Raw genomic sequence first — 20,234 nt, forward strand, 5'->3', positions numbered from 1 at the left:
CCTGAGCTGTGGATCTCTGCAGCTCCTCCAGGGTTACCATGGGCCTCTTGGCTGCTTCTCTTAATAATGCTCTCCTTGCCTGGCCTGTCAGTTTAGGTGGACGGCCATGTCTTGGTAGATTTGCAGTTGTGCCATACTCTTTCCATTTTGGAATGACAGATTGAACAGTGCACCGTGAGTTCAAAGCTTGGGATATTGTTTTATAACCTAACCCGGCTTTAAACTTCTCCACAACTTTATCCCTGACCTGTCTGGTGTGTTCCTTTGACTTCGTGATGCTGCTTGTTCACTAAGGTTCTCTAACAAACCACTGAGGGCTTCACAGAACAGCTGTATTTATACTGAGATTAAATTACACACAGGTGGACTTTATTTACTAATTAGGTGACTTCTGAAGGCAATTGGTTTTACTATCTTTTTTAGGGGTATCAGAGTAAAGGGGGCTGAAAAAATTTGCACGCTACACTTTTCAGATATTTATTTGTAAAACATTTTTGAAAAACATTTATTAATTTTCCTGTAGGTGTCTACAGGTGTTTTAGAAGTGAAGTGTTTACAGGCTGGAACACCCCCCCCCCCCCCAAATCACCAGCGTGTTCAGGTGAGGAAAACGCGCAAATGCGTGTTACTGCTAGCTGCGTTTAGACATGTTCGTACATCAATGCATCCTGGCCAGAATAAAATAACTAGAAATGTGTTGCGCAGTCGCAAACAGTTTCAATACTGCAAACAATTTCAATCAATTTAAATCAGTCTGATAAGTCCCAAAAAATAAAAAACGCAAAAACTAAAAGTCCACCATGAAGTGAAATCTATATCTGAATATATGATTTGACACCTGTATTGTACACCATCCACCATTCGTAAACACAGCTGCTTACCAGAGGATTCAGACTTCAATAATACAAGAGGTCTGACAACGCTTAAGGGACAAAACCCAGATCCCAAATGGATGGCTGGCATCAGCATTCAATCTCCAACTGCAATAATGCCATAGTACACAATACTTGGACATCTACAATAGTTACTCATTTCCACTTGCCTTGCAGCAACCAACTTCTGGAAGTGCATTCCAAATATCACTCTAAAGGCGAAAGGTTTCATATAAACAAATTTTTCTTTTTGTTTAATTAATAGTGGCAGGTCCTTTAAAAGGAATCATTAATTCCCATGGATCTGAGAACATTCCGCTAAAACATGACGTGTCCGCCCTGTGCCACTTACTGTGTATGGACAATATCAAAGTAATGAAAATCATAAGAGGATTACATTCCCAAAAGGCTCAGAATTTTCAACATCTAATTACTGCTGCTTGTATCAAACTATGCTGTCGTTACAGTAACTACAAGTCAGCAGAGTATATGTATATTTAGTGGTGAGCCCAGCAATTCTAAAAGCACGTCTCCTTGGACATAAACGTATTATGTATAGAATATGAAATTTAATACAACCTAGCAGACACAGGGGGTTCATGAATTAAACAGATGTGCAATCAGGAAGTACAGACCCCACCGCAACTGTTCTGGGTATATATTAAACTGGTGTTAAAGATAATTAATGCACATTCTGGTTATTATAAGATTTTGCACTTTGCTTCATTTCTTGTTAAATGAATAACCACAAATGTGACTGAGGACAAACATGTCACAAGAAGACAATTGTCCCCAACCCCCTTACCACCAACCATGAAATTTGAATTTGGGTGGGAAGGTTAGTTGGGACAGATTTACTTAAAGGATAAGTTCACCTTTTGGAACATGTTACATGAACCAAACTAAATGCAACATGTAACATGTTCCAGCAGCTGCAGCCTCTCCTCCCCAGTGACAGCAGACTGGCATCTTCTCTGGGCATTCGCTGTCACGGTTTGAAAATAACATGGGTGTGCAAGGCTCTGGCCGCGTCATTCACTGTCCTTTCTGAATGCGAAACTACAAGTCCCAACATCCTTTGCAGCTGTCGGCTGCTGATGCTGATCACGAATGCAATGCTTTCTAGGCTCCAAGTAAAAAGAAAAATAATAATCATAAAATTCACTTTTTTTTTTACCTGCAGATAAGATGTGCATTTTTTTTAAAGTTGAGCTTAGCTTTAAAAGTGGAACTTCACTCAAAAAGTAAAGTCCAACTGGCCTGCTCCCACCTCTTGTGGAGGGGAAAAGGGTACCGATTTTTTATCAGTACCCACTCCCATTTGGGCCCTTTCACACTGGGGTGGTTTGCAGGCGCTATTGCGCTAATATTAGCGCCTGCAAACCGTCCCGAAAGTGCCGCTGCTTTGTCTCCAGTGTGAAAGCCCCGAGGGCTTTCACACTGGAGCGGTGCGCTAGCAGGACGGTAAAAAAAGTCCTGCTAGCAGCATCTTTGGAGCGGTGAAGGAGCGGAGTATATACTGCTCCTTCACCGCTCCTGCCCAGTCAATGGGACAGCGCAGTGGTTTTTAACCCTTTCTCGGCTGCTAGCGGGGGCTAAAACTGCCCCGCTATCGGCCGAATACTGACGGTAAAGCGCCGCTTACAATAGCGGCGCTTTACCGCTGATGCCGCCCCCCGCCCCAGTGTGAAATGGCCCTTTCTGTAATCCTCACCTAGGTAAGGATGACATCCCTGGTCCCGCCCCCTCCCAAAGTGTTGCACAAGTTTGCACATGTGCAGTGAGGATCAGGCTGTGGTTCCTCAGGAAACCATATCCGGCTCCCATATTCAAGATGGTAGCGCCCATAAAAAGAACTGCCTGCGAGAAGACAGTACCTGATTTCTAAAAGAGTATTAGTAGCTGCTAACTTAAATAAAAAAATATATAAATAAATAAAAATCCTCTTTAAAGTAGATGTTCAAAAATATAGGACGTAAATATGACTAATCTTGTTTCAAGCACAACTGTGCTACAGTAATAACCATCATTAAATAAATGAGAAACATGGATACTACATTTAAAAAACAAATATACTTTTCAATTCAAAAGAATTGCATTGACTGAGAAAGTGGGTACAGAATATGTAAACGCACAATAAAGAACTCAGGAGTGGAGCTGAAGGTAAGTATATTGGCAGTTATCCACTCTGGGAAGTGGGGGGACATTTAAAGCGCATTTCCAGACATTACCTAAATTAATCTCCCCAAATAAATTAAAATGGCTGCAAAATACATGAGCAGGTGTGTCACACATTTCACATGCATTTACGCATTTCATGGCAAGGAAAGGGCTAAGTAACAACTTTAATAGAAACTAAGATTTTAAGCAAACTAGCAAAAATGTTATGTTTGTTAAACTGGATAAATATAGAAAAGTGGAACACTGCAGCGGCAGCGAGTGAATAAGTGCTCATGAGTGCTGAAGTGCGGTTCCACCAGTGCAGCGTCACCAGCTAGCGCAGAGGTGGGAGTGTATAGGTGTGGCTCAGTGCAGTAGCAGCAAGTTCCAGAGAGTCTGTGAGGAATCCCAGTCTCACCACACAGCTTTCCAGAAGACTTCACACATGTCCTATGACATGTGTTGTAGTGGTACAATGTGTTTAGAGACCAGCAGTATGCTTAGTGAATGGCAGGAGTGGGCCAACTCACTGCTCCACGTGTGAATGCGCCTCCTCCATCCGACAAGGGATGTCACACCCACACCAGAATTTAAGTGATGACAACACTGCTGGCCACTGCTATAGAAAATGTCAACAGCTCATGTCTAAGCTGTTGACATTTTCACACTTGTGGCTCTTGGAAGCTATTGGACAGCCAAGAATCATAAGACCCACTGCCCTTTCTACCATTGCCCAGGAGATGAGAGAAAGAACAAAGCTAGCTGTGGCTTTTCTTTTACATAATTGTACGGTAGGAAGAATTCTAAATAGAAGTCACTTACCTTAGCTAGGAAGGTCCAGGAGAAGTGATGTGCAGGAGACAGACTGCTCCTTAATTTTACAGATAGCAGCATCAACACGAAACCCAAAATCCCACTGGAAGATCAATACATAATTTCAGTAAAACAGCTATGATAATCTGGTCAGATCAGTTAAAGACAATGATATTTTAGCCTTCATGATCTGAAACCACACACATATGGTACCTCTGTGTTTGGAGTGTACTGTTTGAGGTTGTGGACAGGTGTCTTTTATACTGATAATAAGTTCAAACAGGTGCCATTAACCACTTCAGCCCCGGAAGGTTTTACCCCCTTCCTGACCAGAGCACTTTTTACAATTCGGCACTGCGTCGCTTTAACTGCTAATTGCGCGGTCATGCAATGCTGTACCCAAACGAAATTTGCGTCCTTTTCTTCCCACAAATAGAGCTTTCTTTTGATGGTATTTGATCACCTCTGCCGTTTTTATTTTTTGCGCTATACACGGAAAAAGACCGAAAATTTTGAAAAAAAATTGATATTTTCTACTTTTTGTTCTAAAAAAAATCCAATAAACTCAATTTTAGTCATACATTTAGGCCAAAATGTATTCGGCCACATGTCTTTGGTAGAAAAAATGTCAATAAGTGTATATTTATTGGTTTGCGCAAAAGTTATAGCGCCTACAAACTAGGGTACATTTTCTGGAATTTACACAGCCTTTAATTTATGACTGCCTATGTCGTTTCTTGAGGTGCTAAAATGGCAGGGCAGTACAAAACCCCCACAAATGACCCCATTTTGGAAAGTAGAAACCCCAAGGAATTTGCTGAGAGGCATGTTGAGCCCATTGAATATTCATTTTTTTTGTCCCAAGTGATTGAATAATGACAAAAAAAAAAAAAAAATTACAAAAAGTTGTCACTAAATGATATATTGCTCACACAGGCCATGGGCATATGTGGAATTGCACCCCAAAATACATTTAGCTGCTTCTCCTGAGTATGGGGATACCACATGTGTGGGACTTTTTGGGAGCCTAGCCGCGTACGGGGCCCCGAAAACCAATCACTGCCTTCAGGATTTCTAAGGGCGTACATTTTTGATTTTACTCCTCACTACCTATCACAGTTTTGAAGGCCATAAAATGCCCAGATGGCATAAAACCCCCCAAATGACCCCATTTTGGAAAGTAGACACCCCAAGCTATTTGCTGAGAGACATGTTGAGTCCATGGAATGTTTTATATTTTGACACAAGTTGCGGGAAAGTGACAATTTTTTTTTTTTGCACAAAGTTGTCACTAAATGATATATTGCTCACACAGGCCATGGGCATATGTGGAATTGCACCCCAAAATACATTTAGCTGCTTCTCCTGAGTACGGGGATACCACATGTGTGGGACTTTTTGAGAGCCTAGCCGCGTACGGGGCCCCGAAAACCAATCACTGCCTTCAGGATTTCTAAGGGCGTACATTTTTGATTTTACTCCTCACTACCTATCACAGTTTCGGAGGCCATGGAATGCCCAGGTGGCACAACCCCCCCCCCAAATGACCCCATTTTGGAAAGTAGACACCCCAAGCTATTTGCTGAGAGGCATGGTGAGTATTTTGCAGCTCTCATTTGTTTTTGAAAATAAAGAAAGACGAGAAAAAAACATTTTTTTTTTCTTTTTTCAATTTTCAAAACTTTGTGACAAAAAGTGAGGTCTGCAAAATACTCACTATACCTCTCATCAAATAGCTTGGGGTGTCTACTTTCCAAAATGGGGTCATTTGGGGGGGTTTTTTGCCACCTGGGCATTCCATGGCCTCCGAAACTGTGATAGGCAGTGAAGAGTGAAATCAAAAATTTACGGCCTTAGAAAGCCTGAAGGCGGTGCTTGGTTTTCGGGGTCCCGTGCGCGGCTAGGCTCCCAAAAAGTCTCACACATGTGGTATCCCCGTACTCAGGAGAAGCAACAGAATGTATTTTGGGGTGTAATTTCACATATTCCCATGGCATGTTTGAGCAATATATCATTTAGTGACAACTTTGCGCAAAAAAAAATAAAAAAAATAAAAAATTGTCTCTTTCCCGCAACTTGTGTCACAATATAAAATATTCCATGGACTCGACATGCCTCTCAGCAAATAGCTTGGGGTGTCTACTTTCCAAAATGGGGTCATTTGGGGGGGTTTTGAACTATCCTGGCATTTTATGCACAACATCTAGAAGCTTATGTCACACATCACCCACTCTTCTAACCACTTGAAGACAAAGCCCTTTCTGACACTTTTTGATTACGTAAAAAAATAATTTTTTTTGCAAGAAAATTACTTTGAACCCCCAAACATTATATATTTTTTTAAAGCAAATGCCCTACAGATTAAAATGGTGGGTGTTTCATTTTTTTTTTTCACACAGTATTTGCGCAGCGATTTTTCAAACGCATTTTTTGGGGAAAAAACACACTTTTTTAAATTTTAATGCACTAAAACACACTATATTGCCCAAATGTTTGATGAAATAAAAAAGATGATCTTAGGCCGAGTACATGGATACCAAACATGACATGCTTTAAAATTGCGCACAAACGTGCAGTGGCGACAAACTAAATACATTTTTAAAAGCCTTTAAAAGCCTTTACAGGTTACCACTTTAGATTTACAGAGAAGGTCTACTGCTAAAATTACTGCCCTCGATCTGACGTTCGCGGTGATACCTCACATGCATGGTGCAATTGCTGTTTACATTTGACGCCAGACCGACGCTTGTGTTCGCCTTAGCGCGAGAGCAGGGGGGACAGGGGTGCTTTTTTTTTTTTTTTTTTTTTTTCTTTATTATTATTATTTTTTTATCTTATTTTTAAACTGTTCCTTTCATTTTTTTTTTTTTTTAAATCATTTTTATTGTTATCTCAGGGAATGTAAATATCCCCTATCATAGCAATAGGTAGTGACAGGTACTCTTTTTTGCAAAAATTGGGGTCTATTAGACCCTAGATTTCTCCTCTGCCCTCAAAGCATCTGACCACACCAAGAGCGGTGTGATAAAATGCTTTCCCAATTTCCCAATGGCGCTGTTTACATCCGGCGAAATCTAAGTCATAAAATGCTCGTAGCTTCCGGTTTCTTAGGCCATAGAGATGTTTGGAGCCACTCTGGTCTCTGATCAGCTCTATGGTCAGCTGGCTGAATCACCGGCTGCATTCTCAGGTTCCCTGTTGAGACAGGAGAGCCAGAGAAAAACACGGAAGACGTTGGGGGGGGGGGCATTCCCTCTAACTGCTTGTAAAAGCAGTCTAGAGGCTAATTAGCTGCTAGGATTGCTTTTAAATGAAAGCCGATCGCTGGCTGAAAAGAATGATACCAAGATGATACCTAAACCTGCAGGCATCATTCTGGTATAACCACTCAAAGTCGTGAATGGCGTACCTGAAGACAAAAAAATGGTTAACAATAAAGCACAGTAAACGGTAAGGTATAAAAAATTGCATACCTGAAAAACAAACATGATAAAACATAATAACAATAAAACATTGCAGAATAGAATACAGTAAAAAAGAGCAGAACAAGAGAGAGAGAATAGAGAGAGAGAGAACAATAAAACGACAACTATTTTTTTTTTATTTTATATTTTTGTGTTTTTTTTTTTTTTTTTACACTTTTTTTTGTAACTAACTTTTATAACTGTAACCGGTTCCAGGTTCGGGTCTCTCAAAATGCGATGGCATCTTGGGAGACCCTGTGAAAGTGTGCCTAGTCTGTGCAGTGCTGTACCCTACGCTAATACTCAACTAGTGAATGGTAGCGTTCAAAACATTCACCAATGCAAAGACCAGGATTGTCAGGACAGGAGGGACAATAATAGTGGGTGTCACGCCTATATCCGCGCTTGCTGCAGACACGACATCTTTTTTGGGGGGGTTCGCTGGGTAGGGGTACTCGGGAGGACATAAAGAAAATGCCTCTCATGCAGCCGACTGCATTTGGTTGGGGATGTGAATGGGGGAAGTACGGGCGCTGCAGAAGCGGTGGGTTCCCAATTAGGATTGGCGAATGCAGCAGGAAGGGCACTATGGGCACGACGGGCCTGTGTTTGTCTTTTTGGTGGCAGCGGGACACTACTTGTGCTTGCCACCTCACCAGCTTGAGCTGCACTTATGGGACTCGCCACGTCACCAAGTGTTACTGCAGTGCTGGTTTGACTATGACCGGGGTGTACTAGGCTGCTGGTGCTTGCCAGTTCACCAAAACGCTACAAAAAAAAACTGTTAGCGATTGCAGGGATCAGGCCTGACTCTGCGAACGCTGCAGTTATGCGTTTAGTGTTTTTTAAGTGTCAGTGATCGATCGATACTGCACTTGGGTGGGCTGGGCTGGGCCGGGCGGAGGGGCAAAACGCAGGTGCTAGCAGGTATCTGGGCTGATCCCGCTAACACTGCGTTTGTGGGAACCCTAAACTGCTGGGGACGCTAGTATAGATCTGATCAGATCAGATATTGATCCGATCAGATACTATACCACTAAGGGAGGTGTACGGTGCGTGCGTGGGTGTTAGCGGTACCGGCGCTAACCTGACGCTGCCTGGGGCTGGTGCTTGCCAGTTCACCAAAACGCTACCAAAAAAACTGTTAGCGATCGCAGGGATCAGGCCTGACTCTGTGAACGCTGCAGTTAAGCGTTTAGTGTTTTGTAAGTGACAGTGATCGATCGATACTGCACTTGGGTGGGCTGGGCCGGGCAGAGGGGAAAAACGCAGGTGCTAGCGGGTATCTGGGCTGATCCCGCTAACACTGCGTTTTTGGAAACCCTAAACTGCTGGGGACACTAGTATAGATCTGATCGGATCAGATATTGATCCGTACAGATACTATACCACTAAGGGAGGCGTATGAGGCGTGCGTGGGTGTTAGCGGTACTGGCGCTAATCTGACGCTGCCTGGGGCGACGCATATCACCGCCGGGCGATCAGGGGGCTAAACCTTTATTCGGTAATAAACGGCGGGTGCCCTGACACTATAAAAAATAAACCAACTAACCAGCGTCACCCGTAACGGTTATACGGTGATCAGTGGTGAAAGGGTTAACTAGGGGGTAATCAAGGAGTTAAAACATTTATTCGGTAGTATATGGGGGTCCCTGTCGCTATAAAACGCTGACGGCGAACCTAAATATTTACCTCCCTAACTAGCGTCACCAGCGACACTAATACAGCGATCAGAAAAATGATCGCTTAGTGACACTGGTGACAGGGGGTGATCAAGGGGTTAAAACTTTATTAGGGGGGGTTAGGGGGGTATCCTAGACCTAAAGGGGGCCTAACACTCACTGCCCTAACACTGTAACTGTCACAAACTGACACCATGCAGTAATCAGAAAAAAAAAAAAAAAAAATACTGCTTGCTGTCAATTTGTGACGGGGGGGGGGGGGGGGATCAGGGGTGTAAAGTATGCCTGGCATGTTCTACTGTGTTGTGTGTGTTGTGCACTTACATGTCTTCTCTCCTCGGCGCTGGAACGGAAACTGCCGAGCCGAGGAGAGATGACATCACATCCTCTGCCTGTGTGAAACTACACACAGGCAGGGGAGGATTCCGATTGGCTGGGAGCGATCGCGAGGGGGGGGCCACGATCGGATGGTCTCCCCCTCGCCTCCCGACGCTCCCAGTCAAATGCCGACCACCGCTGGCACCGGGGGGGGTCCGATCGGACCCCCCCGCCCGCGGGAGGCAGATCACGTACAGGTACGTGATTCTGCCTGCCCGTGCCATTCTGCCGCCGTATATGTGCGTTAGGCGGTCGGCAAGTGGTTAATACAGGTAATGAGTGGAGGACAGAGGAGCCTCTTAAAGAAGAAGATACAGGTCTGTGAAAGCCAGAAATCTTGCTTGTTTGTAGGTGACCAAATACTTATTTTCCACCATAATTTGCAAATAAAATCTTTCAAAAATCAGACAATGTGATTGTCTGGATTTGTTTCCACATTTTTGTCTCTCATAGCTGAGGTATACCTATGATGACAATTACAGGCCTCTCTCATCTTTTTAAGTGGGAGAACTTGTACAATTGTTGGCTGACTAAATACTTTTTTGCCCCACTGTATAAATATTTATGTGTCTATGGAAATGTTTGACCATTCCAGGAAGTGCATTTGTGAGGTCAGGCACCGATGTTGGAGAGAAGGCCTGGCTCGCACTATCCACTGTAATTCAGATATATCTATCTATCTCTATATCTATCTCTCTATCTATCACTCTTTTCTTTTTTTTTTTCCTTAGCACAGCCAGATTGGTGACCTAACCTTTCCTCTGCTGCAAATATGCAACACAGCTAGGTCAACTCCCCGCTTTTGGCCTGTGACTGGGCAGTGAAGAAGAAGCTGCAAACTGATGAGGTTATCCTTCTCTACACTTCTCAGTACCTACGGGCAACACACCTGGGTACAGATTTACTACTCCTCCCTCTCCGAGCCCAAGTTCTACTATATGGGGGAGTTACAGAGGCTCATTCCAAAGCCAGTTCAGGTATTTACACAAGCTTAAAATACATTTTATTAAATTAAATATATGACTGTGTTAAGTGGTGTGTTTTAGATGCCCAAGGTTGGCCATACATTATACAATTTTCCTTTAGATTTAAAAGATCTGAATCCACCCCTCAAAAAATGAAGATTAAATAGTGGCGCTAACCCCCCTTGATCGTGGGAGTGAGATAAACGCTAGCACACACCCTTATGACGTGGAGTGAACTAGAAGTGTACTAAATCAAATAGAAACAATATAGGTATGTATATATAAAATGATGAATAAAGAATCTATAAATACATATGGGATGAGTACATGTGACCCAAAAAATAACACATCACCTAATGGTGTAGTATAAAAATATACACACAAGAAACAAATATATATGCATAGAACACCTAATACAGTGTAACACTATATCAAATTTGCATAAATCCATGATTGCCTTGCCGGTTAGTCAACCCCATGATTAAGTCCCAGTGACGAAACATGTTGAGGCGTGGCTATACGGTAATCCTACACTTGTGTTAGAGGAAGGCGTGACGGAGAAGGGGTCAGTGGAGGAACGTTTGCTGGGAACGGGTGAGACGATCGCCGGCATTCATACCTCCTGGGTCCGTCGTGGCTGTCCTTTGCTGTGCCATTGTTGCTGCATGTTTTGCTGTGATGTATTCTGACTGCTGTGAAGTGATTTGCCCATTGATTTTATCTACTATGTGAGTGCATTAGTGTTGGTTTTAGTTTTGAATACATTTTTAAAACGATATCACACTATTGGAGCATTTCTTCTCATCTCATATGTGGGACCACTATTTTAAGGAGAGTGATCATTTTACACAGCAGCGGATATCAATGTTCGTATGTTAACCCCCATGAGAGTGGGTTGAGGCTCTTGCCGGCCAAACACGAGAGTGGGAGGCCTCAACAGTTGGTGAGTTTGAAGTTCACAAGGGAGTGGAATCACATCACTGAGGTGTGGTGAACAGTTGGATTACAGCATTTTGGATTGGAGACACCCCCACTTTTGGAACTCTTTCCTTATTATATATATATATTTTTTTTTTCACATCATATGTGGATGTTTTTATAGCTCATGTAATTTTCACTTTTTTTCTTCAGTTTTTATTCTTGTAAGCCTAGTTTTTGGAGGTTCATAAAGCTTGTACTACGATACCAGTTTCACTCATCTGTCACAAGGTGTCATCACCTTCTATTTCTCACTCGTTGCATTTTCAGGCATTTGTGTGTTAGATTACTTCTGTTCATTTATTCACTTGGTCATAGTGTTACACTGTATTAGGTGTTCTATGCATATATATTTGTTTCTTGTGTGTATATGTGTTATTTGTTGGGTCACGTGTACTCATCCCATATGTATTTATAGATTCTTTATTCATCATTTTATATATACATACCTATATTGTTTCTATTTGATTTAGTACACTTCTAGTTCACTCCACGTCATAAGGGTGTGTTCTAGCATTTATCTCACTCCCACAATCAAGGGGGGGGTTAGCGCTACTATTTAATCTTCATTTTTTGAGGGGTGGATTCAGATCTTTTATACACATTCTTTTAAATTGGCAACTTTCTTTGAGTTATCTTTCACCATATAGAGCGCAGTGGTGGTAGGACGGGGTTTGGCGGTTTTTACTTGTTCACCTACAGTGTATATTTCCTTTAGATTTACCAAAACCATATAGGAGGTCAAACCTAAACACTTTCAATTTGTATGTAATCAGGCAGACCCTTGCACTACATAGTTGAAGGTAAATCTAAAGGAAATCGAATAAGGAAATTGTATAAAAATTTATGGCCAGCTTTAAAAACACAATCACAATGGAAATCTGACAGTATAATAAAGAAATAATATATTAAAGAATGTCAACTTTCTAGACTTCTTGCAACAGTTAATCATTCTTTTTAAAACATGTCTCTGAAACTGTATTACCGGTACTTGTTTTTCTCCAAATACTGCCATGTATGTAGAATATACTGTACATACCAAATAAAGACGACCAAAGATGTCTCTATTAAAAGTTTTATTTATTTTTTTTTAACAATGCTTTGGCAACGTTCCTCTGCACATTCACTTGTTAAGCTAACAGTAATCTATTATAAATATGTAATCTAATGTAATCTCTTTCCAGTGTAGAAATGATACAGAAGTAATTTATAAGGCTTTTATCTTACCTGGCACAACACCCACTATGGAATCGATAGAAATAAAGGAAGGGGAATTCCAAGGCACTGAGGAGGTCACCTTAAGTGAACAAAAAAACAGAACATGAAGCACTAAGACATTTAAAGAATTAAAAAAAAAAAAAAAAAAAAAGAAGATATTTGAAGACCCTAGTTAGTCGGGTGGAACATCAGGATGCCGGTTTATAACAAGTTCTTAATCACGATTTGTTTTTATTATCTACCATTTCCTTCTTCTCTTTGCTATTTTTTTACATTTTCTTTTTACTATTTATATGTAAACATTTAAAATAAAACTACAGCCTTCCATTAAAGGACAACTTCATCTTCATCAACAGTGAAGTTGTACTTTAAAAAAAAAAAAATCACTACACCACTTGGGATAATAATTACCTTCCTCCCTGGCGATCTTTCCTCTGACAAGGTACCAGCTGGCTCCCTTTAATATAACCCATGTGAGCCGTGGCCCCATTAATTTTTATGGGTAAGCCATACTCATGGCAACCTCTAGTGGTACCTCGAATTACGACCTACCCAAAAGGAATGAATGGGGCTAGTGTGCATGAGCAGTACGTAAAGGAACACCCTGGGACCTTGTCAGAGGAAAGACAACTGAGTCGGGGAAGAAGGTATTATCCCAGATGGGCTGCACATAGAGGGGTGAGGGATAAGGATCAAAAAATCCTTTAAAAACAGGTGCTGAGACATTTATAATGTAATTTTATGTGCAACTTATAGCTCTCCCTTAGGCCCATTCACACCTGAGCAGTTTCAACAAGTAAAACGCTCATCTCAAAGGTTCAAAAACGCCCAACAAGCAAAAACCAATTCATTTAAATGGCCCCTGTTCACATCTGAGCGTTCTGTCGCCTGAAGCAAAACGCTTGAAGCTCAAAAAAGTATATGAGCTTCTTTTTGGGCAGATTACAGCCGTTTTTCTGCTTTTTTACATTGGTGACCTTTTTGACCTCTACAAAATAACGGCAAAAAACGCGGCAAAAAATGAGGTAAAAATTGCGGCAAAAACATGTGACTTTCTGCCTGAAAGCGATATGCTCAGGTGTGAATGCAGCCTTAATCCCCTTCAAAAGTCTCAAAAATACCCATTGATCCTGCCAGCGAAATCCACCTCATGTAAACTCCTATATTCAAAGCAACATTGTCACCTTTAGGTTTCTTTCACATGAAGGGTCTGAGCAGGTCTGCCTGTCAGCTTTTCAGTCAGGCCTGATCAGACAGCCCATTCACCCCTATGGACTGGCGAGTGTAAAATGGACTCGTGTCCATTTACACCCTCCTACCTCCGATTCGGATCTGGCTCACAAAAAAAAAATTTTGGGAACCGTTGTCCTCCACCTAGGTGTATCGGATTGGAGGGCAGTTGGTGGTAAACAGACAGCTGGGTCCGTTTATACCGTCTGCTCATAGAGCAGAGCATGCCCTGTCCGTGTCTATTTTGCATAAACTGAGTGGACATGGACCAGTCATCTACCTGTTCTGCTCTGGTCTGCAGGGAATCAGCAGACAGATTCCCTGCTGATCTACTCAGAGTTTACCCCCTGTGAAAGGGGCCTTACAGTGGGAAAAATTACTTTCCGATAAAATAAGTATTTGATCCCCTACCAACCAACAATAATTCTGGCTTCCACAGACTGGCTACAGTATGTGCTCATGTGGTACACAGATTAGTCCTGTCCATCTAAGAAGGTGCTCCTAATGACAGCTTGTTATATGTACAAAAGTCCACAGAATCTCTTTCTTCCATTCAAACCCACCATCATGGGCAAAACCAAAGAGCTGTCAAAGGACATCAGCGACAAGACTGTAGACCTGCACAAGGCTAGAAGAATGGGCCACAAGACCATCAGCAAGAAGCTTAGTGAGAAGAAAACTGTTGTAGGAATTATTTGCAAATGGAAGAAATACAAAATAGCCTTCAATCGCCCTCGGTCTGGAGCTCCATACAAGGGTTTGCCTTGTGGTAACACAATACTGTACACCGCCATGGAGTGAAATCCTGCACCGCCCGCAAGGTCCCCCTCATCAAAAAGGCACATGTACAGGCCCGTCTGAAGTTTGCCAATGAACATCTAAATGATTCAGGAAAGGATTGGGAGAAAGTGCTGTGGTCAGATGGGACCAAAATTAAGCTCTTTGGCATGAACTCGACTTGCCGTATTTGGAGGAAGAAAAATGCCGACTATGACCCTAAGAACACCATTCCTACAGTCAAGCACGGAGGTGGAAATATTATGCTTTGAGGCTGTTTCTCTGCTAAAGGTACAAGCTGACTTTGCCGCACTGAGGGGCCAATGGATGGGGCCATGTATTATAAAATCTTGGATGAGAACCTTCTTCCTTCAGGCAGAAGACTGAAGATGAGTTGTGGATGGGTCTTCCAGCATGACAATAATCCAAAACATACCACCAAGGCAACAAAGGAGTGGCTCAAGAATAAGCACATTAAGGTTATGGTGTGACCTAGCCATTCTCCAGACCTTAATCCTATAGAAAATGTATGGAGGGAGCTGAAACTTGCCAAGTGACAGCCAAGAAACCTTAAGGATTTAGAGAAGATCTGTGAAGAAGAGTGGACCAAAATTCCTGCCCCAAGATGTGTGCAAACCTGGTAACCAAGTACAAGATATGTCTTACCTCTGTGCTTGTCAACAAGGGTTCCTCCACCAAGTGCTAAGTCATGTTTTTCTTGAGGATCAAATAATTAATTTTACTTACTGAACCACAACCCAATTTATAACATTTGTATCGTGTTTTTTCTGGATTTTTGGTTGATATTGTCTGTATCATTTAATATACACCTATGATAAAAATTATAACCCCCCGCCCCAATTTCTTTGAGAGTGGACAAACTTACAAAATCTGCAGGGGATCAAATAATTAATTTTCCCACTGTATGTAGACTATGCCTGCTTGCACTACTGTGGGATGAAAAGACATTACATGGGTTCTAGCCGTCATTCCATTGTCACTATACATACACACAAGCAGTCAGAACAATTTCCAGGGTATTACCCATACATAGGACTGGCCTAAGACACTGTGCTGATTGGGACCAGGAATAAAATGCTGCCCCCCCCCCCCCTCCTCCATAAAAAAACAAAACAAAAAACACCACGCCCACCAAAAGGTCCACACATCCATTATTTTATATCATGACAATTAAAACTAAAATTACATTTATCAGGAAGTCAGATATTCATGCAACAGTGGTGGTGGGATTCAGTTAGAGGCAGGGGTTGTGGGTTTGGGGTTCAGACAAAGGCAGATGTGGTGGTGGAGGGTTTAGAAACAGGCAGGGGTGGCAGGGGGGGTTTAGACACAGGCAGTGGTGGTGGTGGTGGGGGGTTTAGACACAGGCAGGGGTGGCAGAGGGTTAGACACAGGCAGGGGTGGCAGAGGGTTAGACACAGGCAGGGGTGGCAGAGGGTTAGACACAGGCAGGGGTGGCAGAGGGTTAGACACAGGCAGGAGTAGAGGAGGAGGGTTAGACAGACACAAGCAGGGGTGGGGGGCGGGTTAGACACAGGCAGGGGAAGGGGGGGTTTAGACACAGGTAGTGGTGGTGGTGGGGGTTTAGACACAGGTAGTGGTGGGGGGGTTTAGACACAGGCAAGGGAGGAGGGGGGGTTAGACACAGGAAGTGGTGGAGGGGGGTTAGAGACAGGCAGGGGTGGTGAGGGGTGTTAGACACAGGTAGGGGTAGTTAGGGGTAGACACAGGCAGGGGTGGTGAGGGGGGGGTTGGACACAGGCAGGGGTGGTGAGGGGGGTTAGATACAGGCAAGGGTGGTGGAGATGAGATCAATGGTGCTGATACTTACTTTCTCTCAGTGTCAGCCGCACCTCCAGCGATCCCCCTTTCATCATGGGGTCTCAGTGCACAGCAGAAAGCTCCTCCCCTTCATGCTGTTGGCTGTCAGCTGACTTTCTCTTGTCGTCCCGAAATGGGAGCAGCAATAGGGGGAGCCGCGAAGAGGATGAGCAGCGGTCCGCTGTGCGGGTATATCAGCGAGTGCTCTGCAATCACCTCTAAAAGCAGCGGCGCCGCCCAGGCCACCCTCACAGTAGGATAAGAAGCGGAGCGATTGGCGGGAGTTACGCCACCGTCTTCTTAGGCATCAATGTGCCGCCCCTCAGAACCTGCCGCCCGGGACCCATGGTAGGGCCGGCCCTGCCCATACAGGTGATCAATTTAAGCAGGTTAGTGAGAATATGAATTTAATGATCCAATGGAAGCTCACTGACAGCTCCGGATCACAGCCAGAGAGAGAACCAGCGCTGACAGTCCCCCCCCCCCCCCTCACAGATGGGAGAGGAGAGAGAGCTGATTCTGCTCCTCCTCCTTCCGCCCTCTCCTCCTGTGTCTTTCCCGCTCACACTCCCCGACAGCATTTTGTCTAAGAGAAGGGGATTTGTGGATGGGAAGTTTGAAGCCAGCAACCAGAAAAGGAGAAATGCGGCCTGGTCCATCCATTCACTCCCCCCCTTTCTCTCTCCTGCCTCCCAGTCAGTATTCTGATGTAAGGATCTCTCTCCCTCTCACCCTCCCTCACTCCCTCCCTCTACAGACCAGGATCCCCCAGTTTCACTCCAGTTCTCCTCTACCCAATCCCTCATCTCCTACCCACTTCCCCCCTCCTCCTTCTCCCCTACCCCATGGTTCCCAGTCCTATCCCCCATACCCACCCTCCTTTTTTTAGGGGCTAAGGAAGAACCCCAAGGCAGGGAATCTTATTACTGCTACTGTCTGTGTGAGTGGGATGCGTACTGTGCCAGTCCCTGCTGACCCTCTTCTCCTATTCATCCCATGTGATTGCCACAGTACACATCCCACCCACACAAGCAGCAGCAGTAAAAAGATGCTCCGCCTCTGGGTGCTTCTTTAAAGTGTTTGTTAACCCAAAAAAAAAAAAAACAGAACCTGGTCCCTTAAAGCAGTTTACACAGCACAGTGCTTGTGCTGTGTAATCTGCCGCCCCTCTAAACTGTAAAAAAAACCTCCCTGAACTTGCCACTTCCTAAATGCCCTCTCTGCACTGACCACAAAAATCATGGCTGCTGAGCCATGACCACCGTGGTCAGAGTGCGTCCCTCCATCATACGTTGCCTGACCTCAGCTCTCCTCTCTCCCCCTCACCCCCTCCTTCCTACCCGTCATCTCCCTCCCTGTCCGTTTCCGGCCTGACCCCTCCCCCCCACCGCTATAATTGTAAAAGAAAAACCTAAAGTTGTCACTGCCAGCCCCTCTATTAGAGGCTGGCATAACACATTATTTAAGTTGTTTTGAAAAACTAGTGTTCTAAATACCGAATTTCAGCTGTCTTCAGGTTGGTCATGTGACTTGTGGCGGCCTTATAGCTCCGATGGATGGATGCTGCGGAGGAGACAAGCAGTCACGTGATCTCCTCGGCTGATGTCAGAGGGAAATCATGGCTCCTCCCGCAGAAGACATCCATCAGCACTGTAAAGGGGCCACGAGTCATGTGACCAGCCTGAAGACAGACAAAATTCTGTATTTACAACACTCGTTTATCAAAATACCTTACGTAGTGTGTTATGCCAGCCTCTATTAGAGGGTCTAGCATAGTCTTCTAGAAATGCATCAAACACTTTAACCCCTGCAAAGGGCGTGAGGCCTCATGTCTAAATTTTGCCTAAGGCCTCACAAAGCCTAGAGCCGTCTCTGAATACGGCCTTCATATTGTTAGAATTACTAGAACATTTTTTCAAGTCTTCCGATCATTCTTATCTATTTATCTGCAGGTGAATAGAGAGAACTTTGCACTAATCATTAGAGCCTCTTGGGCAGTAATAAGGAAAATGGCCAACATGCACAGATCAAGGAATTTTTTATGTCAAATGTCATCAAAGTGATTAGAATTTCTCAGGTAGCAGTAAGTGGTCATATTTTCCAAATTCGTTGACAGAATCATTAAAAAAATAGTATAACTACAGGCAAACTGAAAAAAAATCACTTTAATTATGAATTCATTAAGAAAAAAAAAATTTACTAAAATGTATTTTCAAATACAGCTAGTGTATGTAATGGAATCTGTCTTTATGCATTTTGCTTTTAACCTCCTGCACATCTGGCCTTGGGCTAGGAAATGTAAGGTCAACAATTTGAATTAATCAGGGCTTTACTGTATTGCAGTGTTGTCAATCTATTATTGGAGCGGGTCCTTCACTGCCCACTTACTAGGCAGGGTCAGGAAAGATGACCAATATAACAGATAATAATCAGCAGCTATTGGATAGGTGAGTATTTATCACCCACACACTGCACATGTGTGTTCATGGGCGGCAGAGTTTTGTGTGCCCACTGCGGGCTCCCAGTACAGTGACCAGGTAGCTGTCAGAGACAGCTTTCGGTTTATACTGATGATCGAGAGTCAGTGGGACTGCCTCCTAATCATGTGACAATCAATAACATGACAACTGCGATTGTCTGTCACAGTGGTCACATGATCAGGAGCTGGTCCCACCAACTCTAGATCATTAGCCCGAACCGAAAGTTGTCTTTGATCACTCTGACAGCCAATCACAGTTGTCATGATCGGCTGATCCTTCCCATCCAATGCATATACGAGGGAGTGCTGATAAGTACTGAGCCTTACCCAGAAAAAATTGAGCGAGGAAGCTGTAAATTGCATGGTGTACTGGCCAATTTGTCTATATTCAATGGTGCAAAAATCCACTACCTATGATTTTAACTTATCTTTCTTTTTCAGGTCCAAATTTAAAATGGCAGCACCTCCAGAAAAATTCAATGTGGAAGAGCATAGGACCATAAATAAGTTCCTGTTTCTCCAAGGTAAAGGTGCGAAGCAGATCCATGGTGAAATGTCAAAAACTTTGGCTGACAGTGGCCCTTCATATGCAACAGTTAAATGTTGGGCTACCATGTTTAAAACTGGCCATTTCGGTGTTGAAAGTGAGAAATCCAGTGGAAGGCCTGTTTGTCTCTGTGCCTACAAATGTGAAAGCCATTCATGACATGATCATGGAGGACTGCTGAATATCAGCCAAAAGTATTGCTGCATATCTGGGAATATCATGTGATAGAGTTGGTGCCATTATCCACAAAGACTTGGAAATTAGAAAGCTTGCAGCAAAGTGGATCCCAAAACTTTTGACTTTTGCAGGCACAGAGGCAGAAACAGGCCTTGCACTGGGTTTCTCACTTTCAACACCAAAATGGCCAGTTTTTAAATTGACAACCCAATGTTGCAAATGAAGGGCCACTGTCACCCAAAGCTTGTGACATTTCATAATGGATCTGCTTCGCACCTTTCCTTTGGAGAAACAGGAACTTGATTATGGTCCTATGCGCGTCCACATTGAATTGTTTTGGAGGTGTTGCCATGTTCACTTTGGACCTGAAAAAGAATAATAAGTTAAAAACATAGCTAAGTGGATTTTTGCACCATCGAATATAGACAAATTGGCCAGTACACCATGCAATTTACAGCTGCCAATTTTTTCTGGGTAAGGCTCAATACTTATCAGCACCCGCTCGTAGCCCTATGAAAGGGATGCCAGGGCTGGGCAGGAGGGTTTAATTAACAGATATAATGAGCATATTTAAAAAAGAACTGTTTTTCCTAGAGGGATCTAATGTTAAAGCAAACCCAGAGTAAGCTAAATGAAGATTACCAGTGCTGAC

General features: G+C 43.3%; 1 protein-coding gene across 2 annotated transcripts in view; it reads right to left on the reverse strand.

Moving 5' to 3' along the window:
- Positions 1–20,234, reverse strand: part of TMEM241 (transmembrane protein 241) — a 218,584-nt gene that overhangs the window by 81,764 nt on the left and 116,586 nt on the right. For both annotated transcript variants that reach the window (XM_073631474.1, XM_073631475.1), the window contains exons 12-13: positions 12,540–12,609; positions 3,855–3,948 (exon numbers count right to left, since the gene is read on the reverse strand). In XM_073631474.1, coding sequence (XP_073487575.1) covers positions 3,855–3,948; positions 12,540–12,609 — 164 coding nt within the window. The remainder of the gene's footprint in view (positions 1–3,854; positions 3,949–12,539; positions 12,610–20,234) is intronic.

The sequence above is a fragment of the Aquarana catesbeiana genome, linkage group LG05 (genome assembly GCF_042186555.1).
Source record: "Aquarana catesbeiana isolate 2022-GZ linkage group LG05, ASM4218655v1, whole genome shotgun sequence".
Classification (NCBI taxonomy): Eukaryota; Metazoa; Chordata; class Amphibia; order Anura; family Ranidae; genus Aquarana; species Aquarana catesbeiana.